The 17,299-nt window shown below is 36.1% G+C and overlaps 1 protein-coding gene across 1 annotated transcript in view; it reads left to right on the top strand.

The window, feature by feature from the left end:
• LOC131432920 (potassium voltage-gated channel protein eag) overlaps positions 1–17,299 on the top strand; it is an 80,365-nt gene that overhangs the window by 57,493 nt on the left and 5,573 nt on the right. Inside the window, exons 9-17 of the mRNA XM_058599515.1 lie at positions 960–1,114; positions 7,408–7,599; positions 7,699–7,857; positions 8,156–8,228; positions 11,281–11,480; positions 11,626–11,776; positions 11,872–12,181; positions 16,270–16,474; positions 17,005–17,283. Coding sequence (XP_058455498.1) covers positions 960–1,114; positions 7,408–7,599; positions 7,699–7,857; positions 8,156–8,228; positions 11,281–11,480; positions 11,626–11,776; positions 11,872–12,181; positions 16,270–16,474; positions 17,005–17,283 — 1,724 coding nt within the window. The remainder of the gene's footprint in view (positions 1–959; positions 1,115–7,407; positions 7,600–7,698; positions 7,858–8,155; positions 8,229–11,280; positions 11,481–11,625; positions 11,777–11,871; positions 12,182–16,269; positions 16,475–17,004; positions 17,284–17,299) is intronic.

The raw sequence follows: 17,299 nt of genomic DNA, 5'->3' as shown, positions 1-17,299 counted from the left end.
ATCAAGTTTTGTACACGAGTCAAGTCGAGTTAGTATTCATCTGAAAACAATAAAGCACCGTGTTGATGATTCGAGACGGTAGTTATCTTATATGTATTAAAATTATGCCATATTTTCAAAAAAGTATGCTAAAACAAAATTTCTTGTTTAGTCAGCAGTAATCGAAAGTAAAACTAAACTGAAATAAAATAAAACGTATATAAACGAGAATGAATTCTACACATAGTATATGACATAGATAACAGATATCCTGGCTCGCATATGAATTGTATGTAAAATTTGTAATGAGTAGTCGTGTTAACACTTGCAGATGTCGCCACGATCACCACTATTTTTGGTGCTGCATTCACATTGCGCCAAATTTTTGTTTTGCGGTGGGTTAAATTACAAGATCATTTGTTTTATTTTTTCGTTCATGAGTGATTTAAGCGACATGTGAATAAAATGCATTCTATAAAAGGTGCTAAATATAAAAAATGTGTTCTTTACACTTGTAGGAATCGTGTGAGAAGTGTTCCAATCGTTATAGATGTAAAATTTCTGTAATAGGTAAGATAACTTTGTTATCGTTCCGGAACAAAGTGGAAGAACGGTTAATACAGGAGTAGGCGGTAATAGTGAGTTCCCTATTTCTTACGTGAAGATAATTTAAAATTTACACAGTTTTAAAAAAACCGTGCGAGCCTGTATATCTGTTATCTGTGATAAAGTTATAAATGGTCGGAACATAGCTCAGCTTCATAGAGATAATAAACGTAGATAAAGGGCGACCAAAACTATTTTACGAATGGTAAACTACCCTGCCTAAAAAATTGTTCATAGGAAAGAGTTAGAAAGTGTTAAAAGTTCTCGTTAAAGACGGTTGAATCGTTAGTAATTATTTTGACCTGTTTAAGCCTGTAGTGCGAAAGGAATTTTTACAAATATATAATTAAACTACTACACCTTCTTTTTTGCAGTACTAAACTTCCACACAACTTTCGTTGGCCCTGGAGGAGAAGTGGTTAGTGATCCAAAGGTTATTCGCATGAATTATTTAAAATCGTGGTTTATAATAGACTTACTCAGTTGTCTACCCTACGACGTTTTCAACGCATTCGATCACGATGAAGATGTAAGTATATTAGCAACAAAATTTTGGTATTTTATAAAATAAATGAGCACCAACATCGAATTTATTATCTTAAATTATAAATAAAACTAAATCATTCTCAGGCACCTATATTTCTAACTTCTTCTAATACCGACTTATAGGACGACGTTGCATCAAGATCCACGCCAAATATAGGAATAATTGCTTGCACTAAAAAGCATTGGGGCTTTCAAATGCCTTGAAATTGAACGGCAATGTTGCATTATTGCATCGTATTTTCTCTACTGACAAAAATCGAATTGCTTCGTTATTCCCAAATCAAAATCTTCATCTGATGAGATCTGAAACTTGTATACTAAAAACTGCTTCCGAGTGGACAAATCGTTCGACTCCAAATAATTACCAAAAATCTATAGTTGAATGCGACTTCCAGTTAATCAATCGAGTTTTTTTGTCCGAAATTCATAAATTTCAAACGAGACAAAAATACGTTTTAGTTTCCTATGAACAAACCTTGCAATGGAAAATATTTGAAAGTGAATGTTTTTAAATTCAAGTTATTTGATAGAAGCGGAAAATAAAAAAAAACTTATTAATAAAACCTCACAGGAATCAGGAATAAGAACAAATTGGCTCTAATGGCACGTTCCTCTTGATATTTGGAGATTTGTACCTTGCCATGAATTTGTTTTTAGCATCATTTTCCCGATATATAAGAGGGAAGGATTGAAGGGAAATGGTAAGGTTTGGACTAGTAGGATGGGGAAAATTGTCGACACAAAAACACAAAAAAGCAGAAGTAAATTCTGCACCCCTAAGGGATGCTAAACAATCTGCTGGGGATCACATTTAGTGGAAGCAGAAGTAAATTCTGAACCTCTACGAGTTCCCGAACAGTCTGCTGTAAAACCTATTTAGGTTTGTTACTATGTGTATTCCTTCTGATGAACGATGCAGAGTTAATAAAACCTCCAACCCCCCTAGAGGATTTAGAGATTTTACAAAAGCGACACTATTCTGCACTCCCGGAAGAATGCAGAACGATTCACAGTATGTACGAGCAGAAGTAAATTCGGCACCCCATAAAGGATGCCAAACAATCTGCTAAACCCTATTTAAGGTGAATACAGAAAGGATTCATTCACTCCAGGAAGAACGATGAACCCTTCTGAATATAGTTCCTTACCACATTGGGTGAGAAACGAGAGAATATCCTTTAATTTTAGCTCTGCATACACAGACTCAATCATGTATGGGGAACCAAAAACCCGGATACGTAGTTGCGTCAATGCGGACAGTTACATATCAGATGATATGAAGTACCGTAATCGCATTCACACAAATCGCACGAATAGTACTCAGCACGTTGAATAGTAGCCATGTGATAATTAAGTTTGCAATGTCCAGTCAGAGCTCTGACCAGAATACTGATGAACCAGAATACAATGATGCTTGGAAAAATGCAGGACAAATCGTTCGACTCCAAATGATACGAGTGAAGGAGCATTGAAAGAAAAATTGACTGAATATGACACCAAACACGAGTCTGTAACTATGAATTATTATTTCACCTAAACCTCCATTGCATGTCGGAATTTGACCAATAATTACCGAAAATCTATAGTTGGATGCGAGTTCCAGTTAATCGAGTTTTTTTGTCCGAAATTCATAAATTTCAAACGAGACAGAAATACGTTTTAGTTTCCTATGAACAAACCTTGCAATGAAAAATATTTGAAAGTGAATGTTTTTAATTCAAGTTTTTTGATAGAAGCGGAAAATCAAAAGTACGGGTGTGTAATGTCCGAGACATAACTGTATGTCGTGAATACGAATAAAACTGACACGATTTCTTTACACTTCCGAATTCGAATTGATAGTTGATCGATTGTGTGAATTGCGAAACTTTCCCTCTTTTCACTACTAAAATGTTCAACGATTTTTGACGTCGATTATCTCATTTCGGATTTGCATATTTCATTGATGCTGTACAGGATTCATTTCTGCCTTTTAGAAGGACTAAATTGTGGAATTCTCTACGACATTTGGCACAGTTCGGAACATTTTTCTCGAACGATTTTCGCACAGCGAAAAGTGCACGTAGTAAATCAAATTATTTTGGATTTTCACTAAACTGATGATTTCTACCTTCGATTTGCAAAGAAGTAATCTCAATAGTTCTTTAGATAACATTAAGAGCCATTAGAACGGCTGATTTTATATAATGTTGCGCACTTTTCGTTTCTTGTTTTCTTTCTCTCCAATGCAAAGCACCAGCAGCTGATGCAATCGTTCTTGCTTGAATTGAAACTATCTTTGCTTTGAGGTTTTTAACCACGCAGAAGGTGCGCTCTCCGATGGCGCTGTTTAAATGCGTCTTCTCGCCCCGACTTCTGATTTCATCCAACGCACAAGAAGAAATGAACGATTTTCGACCACGGTTCCCCTTTTATAACATTCAGTTAAAGATATGTGCCTGACTACCTCAAAATTGTCGTCCTTGCGCGAAAAACCCAAGCAAAAGTAAAAAGTTTTCCGTGTTGTTTTAAAATTTTCAGAAAACTTAATTTTTTAGTTGTTTGTGGTTATCTCACACTGTTCAAAATATTATCCTGAATTCCTGATCATATTTTTGGATGAAATAGTGAAAGAATTGTGTTGCTGCCATTAATACAAGTCGAGATATTCACGATTAAGTTCTGCCCATTCTTCCATATGGCTAATTTTGAAAAGGCACCCCATAGTAAAGTAAGTCGTATTCACGACAAAAATCAAAAATAGAACTTATTATTAAAACCTCACAGGAAAGATATTCTTGAAATAATTTAACTCTAATTCCTTAATGCACAATAAAATATCTGCCAACACTTGCATATATCCCAGTTCGTGACATTCTTGTATTCCATACATGAAATTTCTATATCATTTCATAAAAACAATTGGGGTTTCAATTTAATAATTGGCGCTTTTAAGACTTAGTTCTGACTTCAACTGCGTCCAGTAGTTGAATAGAAATTATATAATGATACAAACAAACTCGAAATAGTTTATGAAATCATTAACAAAATGTATAAAAATAACATCATATTTTACAAGTTATAGCAGTTAATCGTTTGGTTCAAATAATATTCTTGAGTAGATTTAATAATAAATGCCGAAATACTTAATATGACTTTTTATAAATAAAAGGAATATGTTTTATTAAATTCAAATCGTTGTGATTATATTAGAATTATATTAGGATAAGAAATCTATGCGACGCTATGGCGAAGAAAAACTTATGTAAACTGCCTTAAGAAATAAACGTATTTATGAAAAAAAACATTCGCATATCCGCGCATTCAAACCAATACCACTGAATGTTGGTTCTCAAACGAATCGATTAATTCAGTCACTTCCATGCTTCACAATGTTGATGTCATGTCCACCGAATGTACAACACCATTTGAAACTGAAATTGATTCTGTATCTGGCACTAAGTTCTGAAACTGGAGCTATGTTCAGGAACTTCACTTTTGATACTAGAACTGTGCTCTGGATCAAACCCAACTAAAATGAGGTGCTTAAGATGCACTTGCTTTACTACTTGCTAAGGGTAGATTTGGGAAAGACGAACCATAGTAAAGGAAGATGAATTCACGTCAAACATCTGAGTAACTATCGTGAATACATCAAACAACTCAGATCATTGCAGCAAAATAAAAGAAAGCAAAATCATATTACCACTACTAGCAGCAGTGGTGCTAGATATAATAAGGAATAAGCCATTGTTCGGGCCTTGTGCCGGTTTTCCTTTAATAACTTTTTTACAAACGTTGGATTGTTTTGCGACCTTCGAAAGTTTTCTTTCTCATTAAATTTCCTATGAAAACAACATATGTACTGATTTTTACAGTTCATAGATTGATAGATTGTTCCCACCCTACTGGCCACCACCAGCCTCGGTAGCTGCGAAGAGTCCACAGGTCGTCCTCATTTTGATGAATCCATCTTGGCCGCCTCTTCTTTTTATACCGGTCGAATCATTTTAACCCTGTTGTTTTCCGACATTATACCAACATACCCGGCCCACTGTAACCGCCTGGTCTTGGCCGTTTGAACGAGAGTTGGTCCTCCCAGCAACTGGTGCAGTTCATGATTCATTCGCCTTCTTCACTTCCATTTGCACTCCGCACACCCAGTACACGTTGATCCTTCACAACCATTGTGCAGCCCTCGTGCCCGTAGAGGGGCTAGTCAACATATTGTAGATAGTCAACTTCGTGCGACAGCGAATTCTGCTCGGTAGAAATGTCCTGCGAAGTCCAAAGTGAGCAGAATTTCCTGATAAGATGCGTAACTGAATTTCTCTACTGTTGCCATTATAGGCAGTCATCAGTGAACTAAAGTAGATGAACTGGTCGACTATTTCGTTTTCATCACCACCCATCAGAACTCGTAATGAGTGGCTGACATTATCTTCTCCGAGCCCCTGCCTTTCATGTGTTTTGTCTTGGACACATTGATGTCAAGTCCGATCCGCCTGTCTTCAGTTTTTAGTTCGATGTACGTTTCTGCCATGTTCTCAAAGTTGCGTTCTACAATGTCAATATAATCAGCCAAAACAGGGAGCTGGACGAGATCGTGTCACTTCTGTCCATCCCTGCTTTTAATCTTACACCCCCCGTAACTCTCTGTGAGATTCAAAGGAACTCGGATTTATTCTCGACATTAGAACCACATACATCTCGTTCCATCGTTACCTTGACCAACCGTAGATTCCCGTAGGAGTCCTTGTACTTATCGTCCTGTGCAAATGGCAGAATGTGGGAACAGTTCACCTTTACATAGAGCTTGGCATTAGTCCGGAACAGCTGTTCGTACCTGGGCATTCATGCCAATTTTTACGTCTCTACGTGAGCAGCCTTTATAAGCTTGTCCCAGCTGGACGTAGAACGCTTCTACGTCGTCAGGTTTCCCTTCGTGTGGGCAGTGCATGTTATTGATGCTGTAGTTGAAAAAACGGTCAACTTACACAGACGCGTCTTGCTTACGAAGCCAATTCCCAGTTCTTTCGTTGCAGCTTTGGTAGGAGGTAGTCGCTCGATGTCCGCTTTTCTACACATTTTGTCCCGTCCAACAAAGATCCTGCAACGCTACAACGTGCGAGGATTTAGTTCGTCGTATGTTATCCAGTCGCAACCTGTAAAACTTACTTCCATGTTTCAAATTTCCAATCGTAATCCTTATTTCATCGCGTAGGTCTATGCCGAACCCCGTTCCCTGTCAGCATACGACTAAGACTTTCACTGGAGTTTGTTACCCGATCTCCGTAAGCGTTGCTATGGGGTATATTTTGTGTCATACTCCAGTCAGTCATCCACCAGTCACCGTAGTAGACTTGCCAAACCGTTTCACCTCAATTTTTCTCTAAATAAACATTTTATTCGTTTATACACTTTACCGAAGTAGATCAAATGTGTCCTAGCAAATTTAATCAATATTATGTAATGATTTATTCCGTTTTACTTCAATTCCTTTTATATTTTTTGTAATTCAACTTTCTTCTACATTCCGGAAGAAGGCTGATTGTAGTCGATCAAAATTGATTTATGATACGTAAAGTACCCATACAAATTAGATTACAGGTAATCATAATGACCGAACGAAACTTTTTATAAATCCTTTTCGTATGGTAGGGTTTTCAGTTGAATTTTATTATACACTACTCAACCAAGTCAAATGTGGCCAACCTGATTTGATCTATATCGTACAAACGCACATATGAAGTTTTTTTCTGTAAATAAAATGTGATATTTTTACATAACATAAATCAATTTTGGTTAATTTTAATGCTCATAAGAATCACTAAATTTTACTGAAAATTTAAATGCGATAATCATTTTGAATACAACAGGATTAGTGAGCAATTCTTTGGAGATAGACATATGTTAAGGATGTCTTTTTATTTGACGAATTAAGATTTCTTCGAAATTTTATAGTTAGTCTTTAAAGTAAAATAAATTAGTGAGAAATTGTGGCCAAACGCGCGTAATAATGAACTCAGCGGTTAGCTAGATCTACCGATTTTACGATCATTATTACAAAAGAAACACTTATGTTTTATATATGCTTGAATTTATAGTGAATTACTGAGTCAAGTATAATTTCTATTTTGTTCACTGTGCACAGGATATCATGTTTTTACAAACCACACAAGATCTATATTGAACGTAATAACGCAGTTCTTTCTAATCCTCAAAATAATCGTCTCCAAACATTCATTCATTACATATGAAGGGATAATTAAATGTGTCAAATCATGTCGTTTTCAGGGAATCGGATCACTTTTCAGTGCACTAAAAGTAGTTCGACTGCTTCGATTAGGACGCGTTGTAAGGAAACTGGATAGGTATCTGGAGTATGGCGCCGCAATGTTAATCCTTCTGCTATGTTTTTATATGCTAGTAGCCCACTGGTTGGCTTGTATCTGGTACTCGATTGGCCGTAGCGACGCAGATAATGGGGTATGTTCTGATGCTAATTGCGATTGTCAAATTAAATGCATTCCAATAATGTTACAATTACCATTATCGTGTTCCTTTCGATTCTTCTACCACCATCAGGTCCAGTACAGTTGGCTATGGAAATTGGCGAATGTCACACAGAATCCCTACTCGTACATGTGGTCGAACGAAACTAATGCACCAGAATTGGTCAATGGGCCATCGAGGAAAACGATGTATGTTACGGCTCTATACTTCACAATGACATGCATGACATCGGTAAGCTGATTGAAATATTAATCTAATTTTCACTACTTCTCACATCATCGCCGGTTGATCTGTGTTCAAATATGAATTGTGCATTCAACACTTCTCTAAACGAGTTCTCAATTCATTGGAGTTACTTATTCCAAAAGACAAAATTGAATTTTATGAATTGGAAAGCTGTGACCAGAAGGAAACTGATATGCACGTTCACCGTAACACGTTCATAGAATCCGGATTGAAAAGCTAATATTTTTTTTTTATTTTTCGAATTTGGTTTTTTCTTTTCAATTCTCTTCTCTGTCACGTACAGGTTGGATTCGGAAATGTGGCTGCCGAGACGGACAACGAGAAGGTATTCACTATCTGCATGATGATAATTGCAGGTGCAGTGTTCTACGTTCCGTTGCCACGTCCTGTTTTATTACACTGTTTTTCAACGTAGTTGTTTTTAGCAAAAATGAAGTTCACTATGAGGCTCGTTCTATCCACCCTGTGTCGTCTTAGCGCCACCAAACTGTCGCCGCTAAATTCACTGAGTGTTGATTAGTTTTATCTATTGGAAGCTAGCTGTGATTTGCTAAAATTCAATCTTCATTCAGACCAGTTTTATTTCATTATCATATTTACTAATAATTTCACGTGATTGTTTATTCTTTTGTATCATCTTATGTTTTATTATAATTTTATGTGCCAAATTATTTAGTAAATTTATGCTGTATAATAGACACGTCTGTAAGCTTAATATTTTGGTCATTCTCAAATATAAAGGCTAGACAAATAATGTTATTTACTATTAAATCGACTTTAGATCTGAGGCTCGGAAAACCGAGTGTAAAATAGTAATCAAAGCAGTACTCTGAAATTCAGAAATTGGGTAGGTAATGTCAGCGACATAAATGGATGACATGAATACGAAAAAAACATCACACTTCTGAATGTCTAAAATTGTTCCCATAAGTTAATATTTTGTGTGAATTTTGCAACGTTTCATTTGAAAAGAGATTAAAAATTTGTTTGCCTTCAGAAGTACATATGGTACAAAATACAACAATTTCAATAGAAGAAAATATCAAAAAGTTCTTTATTAATTAATTTACTGATACTAAAAGTTAACTGCGCATGCTAGAATGAATGAATCGAGTCAATTTTTACATTTTATACCTACCCAGTTGGTAACGCGACAATGCAATGTCGCTCACTGCATCAAAACCGTCCGAGTACAAGAAAGGCAAACGAGCATCATTAATTTTTCTCTTTAATTTGAAACATTTAACATTTAACATTTTAGAAAACTATAACTATAAGAAAATTATTTGTGGTTATTTCATACTACTGAAAGTTTTATCATAAATTGTTGATCATATTTCCGATAGCATTAAGAAAAAAATATGTTGTTGGGTTAAGTGCAACAAGAGATATTTACGATTAAGTTCAACCCATTCTTGTACAGAATAAATTTCGAAAGGGCTCCCCATAGTAAAGTAAGTCGTATCCACGGCAAAAAGTTACGTTCCATAATTGCGGTTCCAAAAAACCCAACCCGATGTCTTTTTGTGAACGAATTTTGATAGTTATACAAATCTATTTCAAAAATTGTATGTGTAATTAGAGCTGTGAAACCCATGGCAAGAAACCTAATGACATAATAGGTGAATAAACTCGATTTATTGGTTAATTGATCATCATAAAGACTGGTTAGTAGCTAATGTGAATAACTCAAAGCCTCATGAAATGTTAACCATTCTTGTCGATTCAGCAATGACGATTTTTTTAAAATCTAAATCATTTTAATTTGCTTAAAATTTTCAAAAGTATTCATTATGACCGAAAAAGAAATTTATTTCATCGGTTTGTCATTTTTATTCTAACCCTACTTTTGAGAAAATCCTAAGCAACATTTTCGAAAATGCGATTGATTTGGTATCTTTGGCAATGTTTCAGGTGATGTGATGTGAAGTGAAGCAACCATCTGTTTATGGACTTTTCATGGGATGCAAACATACTTACAGTAGCCCCGATATGACTCATCCTTCTATAGCTGTTACCGAAAAACAAACAATAAGGGTTGCGCGGATATGTAAGCAAAGTCACTTACTCGTATTCCGCGAGAGTAAAACATGCTCTTCCAACCATAATATCCAGTGCATGTATGAAGCATATCGCTATACATGCTTGAACCCACCTGATGGTTTGTTTGAGAAGTTCGCGTCAGACTCATTTCAAGCCTTCATAATATAATAAAAAATAATTTGTAATTTGTAATATAATATTTAGTGAAATTTCGCGACTAGGTTAAAGCCGGGTATAAATAAATGAATATAAACACAAACATAAGTTTATTAAGAAAATGTGTGTGCACGATTGGCGTCACTCGGTGTATGCGTGCTACCTATGAACTTGTGATAAAAAATAATAGCATTGCTGACGAATCGCTATTTGAACAAAATAGCGACAAGAGACGCGGACGAAGTGAGCTCACCACCACCTTCTTTGACAATAATATGTGACAGAAGAATTTTTTTTAATTTTCACTCCACTTTCTGAAGGAACTTAAATTAAAAAAAACAACTCAATTTTAAGTTTTGCAATGACTGTTTCCAACATATATTGAAGAAACCAAACGAATGAGAAACTCACAGAAAGGTGATTTTTGGACAAAGATACGCTCAGAGGCAAGACTCGAATCTGCGTTCTTATGTAATCCGTGCATACGCGTTTACCATTTTCGCCCCCCCTTAGATGCGGTTGACAACGACAGCTGTATGCAGAACCCCTCATCCTACGGGCAGCTAAAATCGCACGGCTACGATATTACTTGAAAAATAGTGATACAGAAGAATATTTTCTCAGCCTTGTGTTGATAAATTTCGTAACAAATCTTTTATTTAAACCGCATAGAAGTCATTTATTTACTATCATTGATCATTATTTGGTACATTTTCTATTTATAAGTATATTAATCTCATGTCTAATGTAGAATTCACTTCAATTTATTTCAATTTGAGTATAATTTTACACCCTCAGAATTTTTGCTGTCCAGTAAAAAATTTTTTAAAACTCGCTAGGTATTAACCTAGAATTAGCTTCCATTAGATAGAAAATAGACCGAAATCATAGTCAGTTTTTGCTAGAAATAACCATCACAACTCTTTGAGCAATTTTCTCGTACTATTGCTCACTATAATCACGCCCTTCACTGGTTTGTATAAAAAAAAGTACTTCGTCATTGATTTTCAAAATACAAAATAAGAACAGGTTTCACCCTGCCAGAGTGTTTTCGTGCACCTATTCCACCCTTTGCTTGTATTCTATATTCACAAGAACTGAAAGCTATTGTTTCAATAGTCTGAACCCTAACCCTTATCACACTAACCTTTTTCGTCTGCCTAATATTTAACCCATTCCAATTGATCTTGTTTCGATTGCCCACAACAGCTCTTCTGTATGCCACCATTTTCGGTCATGTAACTACAATTATACAGCAAATGACATCTGCCACAGCGAAGTATCATGATATGTTGAACAACGTGCGGGAATTTATGAAGTTGCATGAAGTTCCGAAGGCTCTAAGCGAACGGGTAATGGATTATGTCGTGTCCACCTGGGCTATGACCAAAGGATTAGATACCGACAAGGTAATATCCTGAAATGAAATAAATCAGTAATATAATATACTGCACGGACTATCAAGAAGTATATCTATATTTGTTTTTATATCTATACTTCTTTTACTAAAAACGAATACCATCCTCTGCTAATACTTTGTTTATGCTAATTCAGGTTTTGAACTACTGCCCTAAAGACATGAAGGCAGACATTTGTGTGCACCTGAATCGGAAAGTGTTTAACGAACATCCAGCATTTAGGCTTGCTTCAGATGGCTGTTTACGAGCGTTAGCGATGCATTTTTGCATGTCACACTCCGCCCCAGGTATGGAAGCAGACTATTTTTTAGATAAAACGAATATCTTTATTTCTTGTGTGAATTAGACAATTATTGATTCTCTTTCTCTCTTTCTTGGTTAGGTGATCTGTTGTATCATACCGGTGAAAGTATAGACAGCTTGTGTTTCATCGTCACCGGAAGCCTAGAAGTGATACAGGACGATGAAGTGGTGGCTATTCTGGGTAAGGGCGATGTTTTTGGAGATTCTTTCTGGAAAGATTCTGCAGTCGGGCAAAGTGCTGCCAACGTACGAGCATTAACTTACTGTGATCTACATGCGATAAAACGAGATAAATTACTCGAAGTATTAGACTTCTATTCCAGTTTCGGGAACAGTTTTGCAAGGAATTTAGTTCTGACTTATAATTTGAGGCATCGTTTGATATTTAGGTAAGCGTTTAAATAATAATAATGTAGTATAAATATTTACATTTTCGATTAATTTAACATTTTCGGTAAATTTAACAAGAAGGCGTTGTACTAAACTACTGTTTTTCATGGCATATAGCATTAAATGCATATTAATTACCCCGATTAAGTGGTTGTACGCATAAAATGCAGGAAAATATGCACACGGGAAGAATAGTGCAATATATAGACTATTCAAAACATTCATTTAATCATGGCAATATACTCAAGTTTTCCTCTTTAAAACATCATTTAAAACAATCTTTCTGATGAGAACCCCTCAAAGATTTTTTTTTCTTTGTTTGCGTTTTGTTATCAGATACCTGATGTGTCTTCCCATGTACATTTAGTGTCGAACCAGATCCCAAGGTATTTGGAAGTCATGTTCTTTGCAATTGGGTTCTTGCCGAACATTGAAGCTGAACCTGATTTTAAATGTTCAAAAAAATCTTTCGAAATTTGATTCAAAAATCGATGATATCAAAGAAGGCATTTGTTTGTTTCATCATTTAATTGATAGACAGTCCTAGCCCTAAAGATTATTTCTAAGAATAATCCAAAACTCGCTTTTATTCAGGCATGCGAAATATAAGCTGAACTGGGCTGAACTGAAGTAGATCTTCCGTAGTTGCACTTCGTGATTGACTGAATAAGTGGAAATGTTCAATGAACCATAAATATGAAGTTTGGGAGAAGCAAATCATTTTCACTGTACATACCCACTCACTCCTAACTATTCATAAAATGATTAATAACGACGCCGTCTACTGCTAAAGGTTGTACTACTGAGGAAAAGGAAGGAATGTTAGTCCGATACTCGTTGTTTCTAGAGACCGCGGGTACCACTGTATCTCCACGAGCGTCACGGGATAGAAGATGTGTTAGTAGGGAGGAAAAGAGATCCGGATATGTATTGGTTAACAATATGATCTAAACAAAAGCTGACTTTCGATACTTAGGAGAAATATAATGAGACAATCTCACTACTAAACATACACTTGCCACATCCGCACTATTACTCAAAATAACTGTTTCGGTCGAATTTTTAACTATACGTATCAAACAACTCATTGAAATTAGACTTTCTTGAGAGCAGCGCTTAGACACCGCATCGTACTCCCAGTGATGCCAACTATCTCCCTTTTATTCAGGCATGCGAAATTTAAATTAGAAACGATAATTTAAAAAAAACATCTATTTATTTATTTTATTATTCAATCTAGTATCGGGACCAATAAGCAGCCCTCGTTTAAATGCAAGAGTAAAGAGAGAAATACGCCTATTTTAATCCACCTAGTGGTGTGATGAAGATGAATTTTAATCATATTTTCATAAATATGACTAAGGGATACTTTAAAAAAATCTTTTATTTGAATGAAGGGGGCATTCGCCCCGGGCACAACGTTTTAGGGGGGCGGTAAAGCAATCCTTGGGACCTTTTTTTTAGTTCGTCTAAGCCATCTTTCCGGATGGAGTTCAGCTGTCACAAAACCAACGATGGGGGCGGCTAAATCTCTTATTTTGCTATTTTGCCCCGGGCGTCAAATTTCCTCGGTACGCCACTGACTACATGTTTTGTATTTCACCTGCGACTGCAGTAGCACTTTATTTATACCACTAAGCAGTAGCAAACTTTATTCTATTTGATTGCCGATTTTTAAATTGTTGCTCTGAAGCACAATACTTTTTCTGATGTATCGAAAATAAACGAGTTGCGACTTGCTGGTCGTATTTTGATGTTTAAAATAAACTACTAAATTCGGATAGTAGTTTAATTTAAACTGCAACTGCACTGATTAGTCGAGGACGAAACACGAAAATTAATACTGTGCATTTTGCACGAACTAGTTACATATGTAAGTAAAACCCCTAAATTTTCATACATTCAAAGCTAATGTTGATTAAATTAATTGTCTGACCCACACCGGGAATATTATGTATCATGTGGGCGATTCGGCATGGTTCTAAAATTTATCTCCTTCCTTTGCTCGTTATCGTACTTACACAACGATTTTGAATTACACTTAAATCTTCTCTGCACTCTGCGTAAATAGCAAATTAGCTCTGCGCCTAGTTCATTTTACTGTTTCTGAATTAGTTGCTTTTAACAACAAAATTGCCAAAATATTTCATATTTACGTAATTTTCAAAGTTCAAGAGGCACCGAATCGCAATGAACGGCAGAATACGGTAGGAAAATCACGTGCACGGAAGTTCTACACACATCTGTTGATAAAACCGCATTGTCTAATATGGATGATGATACTACGTAAAAACAGACTTCCGGCAGCTTTCACGACTCCTGCTTTCATTGCCCATCATAAATTTGACGACCCAGGTAATGTAAGAAACCAGATGTCAAAATTTTCCAATAAATACATGATATGGCGATTTGCTTATGTGGAAATAGGAGCACTACATTATAACAATCCGTACGCTCAATAGGGACGTATACATCAAGGAATTGTCCCGGGTTGGCGGTTCAATGCATAGGACGCTGGTCTTACAAACCAGATGTGGTATGTTCGAGCCCCGACCTGGAAGGATTCTTAGTGTCAGTAGGATCCATAGTACTAGCCATGCAATGATTCTGTACACTAAGTCTGTTGAAACAGAATGGCCAAATTCCACAAAAGGAATGCAATGCCTAGACTTTGCTTTACATCAAGGAATGCCTCCAAATGCATCTACTTCTAATACTAAGATCACACAACAGTTCTACGCTTCACCCGTGCCATTAGGATTAAATGGTTTGGAGTTGTACAAGGATAAAGAGGTCAACTTCGTGCCGAAAAAATCAATCACCCGAACGCCTTAAAACTGCGGCTATTTGGAAAGTACTGTGCCATCATGAAGCAGGTGCTTCGGAAACTTCCTAAGAAAGTTAATTCTGCGGAAGAAATGAAGAAAAAATTAATGAATTTCTCCGCAAACAAATACTGTTCCAAACGTTGTACAAGACATTATTAGTAGTGTTAAAAGTATTTATATCGTACATTTGGATATGGTAATAAAATTGATGAAAACGAGCATGGAAAAAGTCAAATACTTTATTTGATTTGATTTACTGATAGTTTAAAGAGATCGGTGAGTCATTTTTGTTGAATATTCTCTTATGATACAATTTGAATATTCTCTTATGATACAACTTATGAGTCCGTACGCACTTTAAATGAGGACACGCCATGTTTCAAATTTTGGTCTACGTGACTTATGAACGATCCTTGATGAATATGTTGATCCTAGAATTTGTCTGAATTTATTCACTTTTATTGTTATAAAAAATAACAATCATCCTTCCATCTTACTTTGCATCCCAGCAAAGATATAGTTGATGGCGTCGAATATATATCTCATATCAAGTTTCTAAAGAAGCTCCGCCTGTGACTGACGATCAGCAAGAAAAGAATATCCAATCAAGAAGTGATATAGAGTACGAACTGTTAGTCGGAAGTTTCCGCCTAAATCAAAAAGTATCACGCAAAGGAGAAAATACTTTGGCAGGATATGGTGTCGGCCCATTATCTCAAAAGAACGCAAGAGAACATAGACCTAAGAAGCTAATGATAAACGTGATATTGATGATCACAAACCTTTTCAACATCCTTCACAGGTATGCATCATCCAATAATTTCATGGTCAATAAAGTATCAGAAGCTAGGCAACTGATCAAGGCCACAAAAAAATTGACAAACATCTTTTCGTTGACCATGGTTATGGTTCCTGCTAACTTACGTTAGGCTACCCGGTAGAGCATCGAAGCGTTTTTGTACAAGGTTCAATAAACATAGTAGCGAAGGAAAGTTTGTTCCATTGAATAATCTTTTGCATTTTTGCATCGCCATTTGAATTAGTCCAATTTTATTGCATACAGTATATTGTTGCTCGTAATGTATTTGTTATTGTTTATTCGGGTAAAGAGTGTTACGACAAAAATAGGCCCAATAAGAATTAGTGTAAATCGATCAAACCTTTTAATTGAAATCAAATCAAATGCTTCTTTTTCAAGTTCAATCTGTACAATTCTAGCAATTTTCAATTCATGCAATTTTCATTTATATTCTTGCTAGGAAAGTTGCTGATGTACGAAGAGAGAAAGAGTTGGCTGAGCGGAGGAAAAACGAGCCGCAGCTGGGTTCTAGTCAAGACCACCTGGTAAGAAAAATATTTTCAAAATTTAGAAGAGCTCAGCAAAATGCACAAGGAACAAAGGAACAAACTGGTTTCACTCATAGCGACGTTGAGAAGGGGGATACAGATACAGACAAAGGAAAGGTGAATATTACACTAACAAATCATAACACAATCTGGAAATAGTTAAATTTTAAATGTACCAAGAATAAGTTGTGACTTAGATATATTTAATAGTACATACCCGATCCCACCTTGTTGTTGCACACCTAGTAGATATGAGTTGTTTGCTGATAGCAAAAATTGGTAAATGTAGATAAAACAGGTTTTATAAATTTGGTTACAACCGTAGTAATAAAATTCTGAAGTAGGAAGTCAACATTCCTGCTCAAAACTTACATGGTCACTATCGTTGCACATTGCCTTGATTGTCTAGTAGAAGATGTACGAAAAATACACCAAAAACACAACACTAATCCATCACATAGCTTGAATGTTTTTATGCTCACATCGTTATGTGTAATCCTGAAATTTTATTTTCAATATGCTTTATGCACGTCATTTGTTGCTTAAGGTTGATACCGAACAATTTAGGGTGCAATGAAAATCATCACCGATGGTTGTCACAAAGCTGACGCAATTCAACAAAACAAATTATTTCCACTAAATTTCAGTTACCAGCGAAGTTAACCCTAACCGAAGACTGTCGAATCCTAACAACCGTCCCATCACCGTCGCCATCCCCATCACCCTCTTCAGGGCCACCATCCGCGAAAGGAGCTCGCGCCAGTAAATGGGGTCGGCTGCTCGGTAGCTCAAGTGTTGATTCTGCCAGCGATACTAGCACAAAGGTAGCTGTCTCAAGAAGCTTAAGTGCACGTGAAAGTTTGCGTGAGAGTGCACAAGGTAGAGCCAGTATTAGCTCAAGTAGTAATGGTGGTCAAGGCAATAAGGTAGCTTCTAGTGTTG

Source organism: Malaya genurostris, chromosome 2 (assembly GCF_030247185.1).
Source record: "Malaya genurostris strain Urasoe2022 chromosome 2, Malgen_1.1, whole genome shotgun sequence".
Taxonomy (NCBI): Eukaryota; Metazoa; Arthropoda; class Insecta; order Diptera; family Culicidae; genus Malaya; species Malaya genurostris.
The sequence above is the reverse complement of the archived record's forward strand: the minus strand, read 5'-3'. Positions and strand labels throughout refer to the sequence as shown.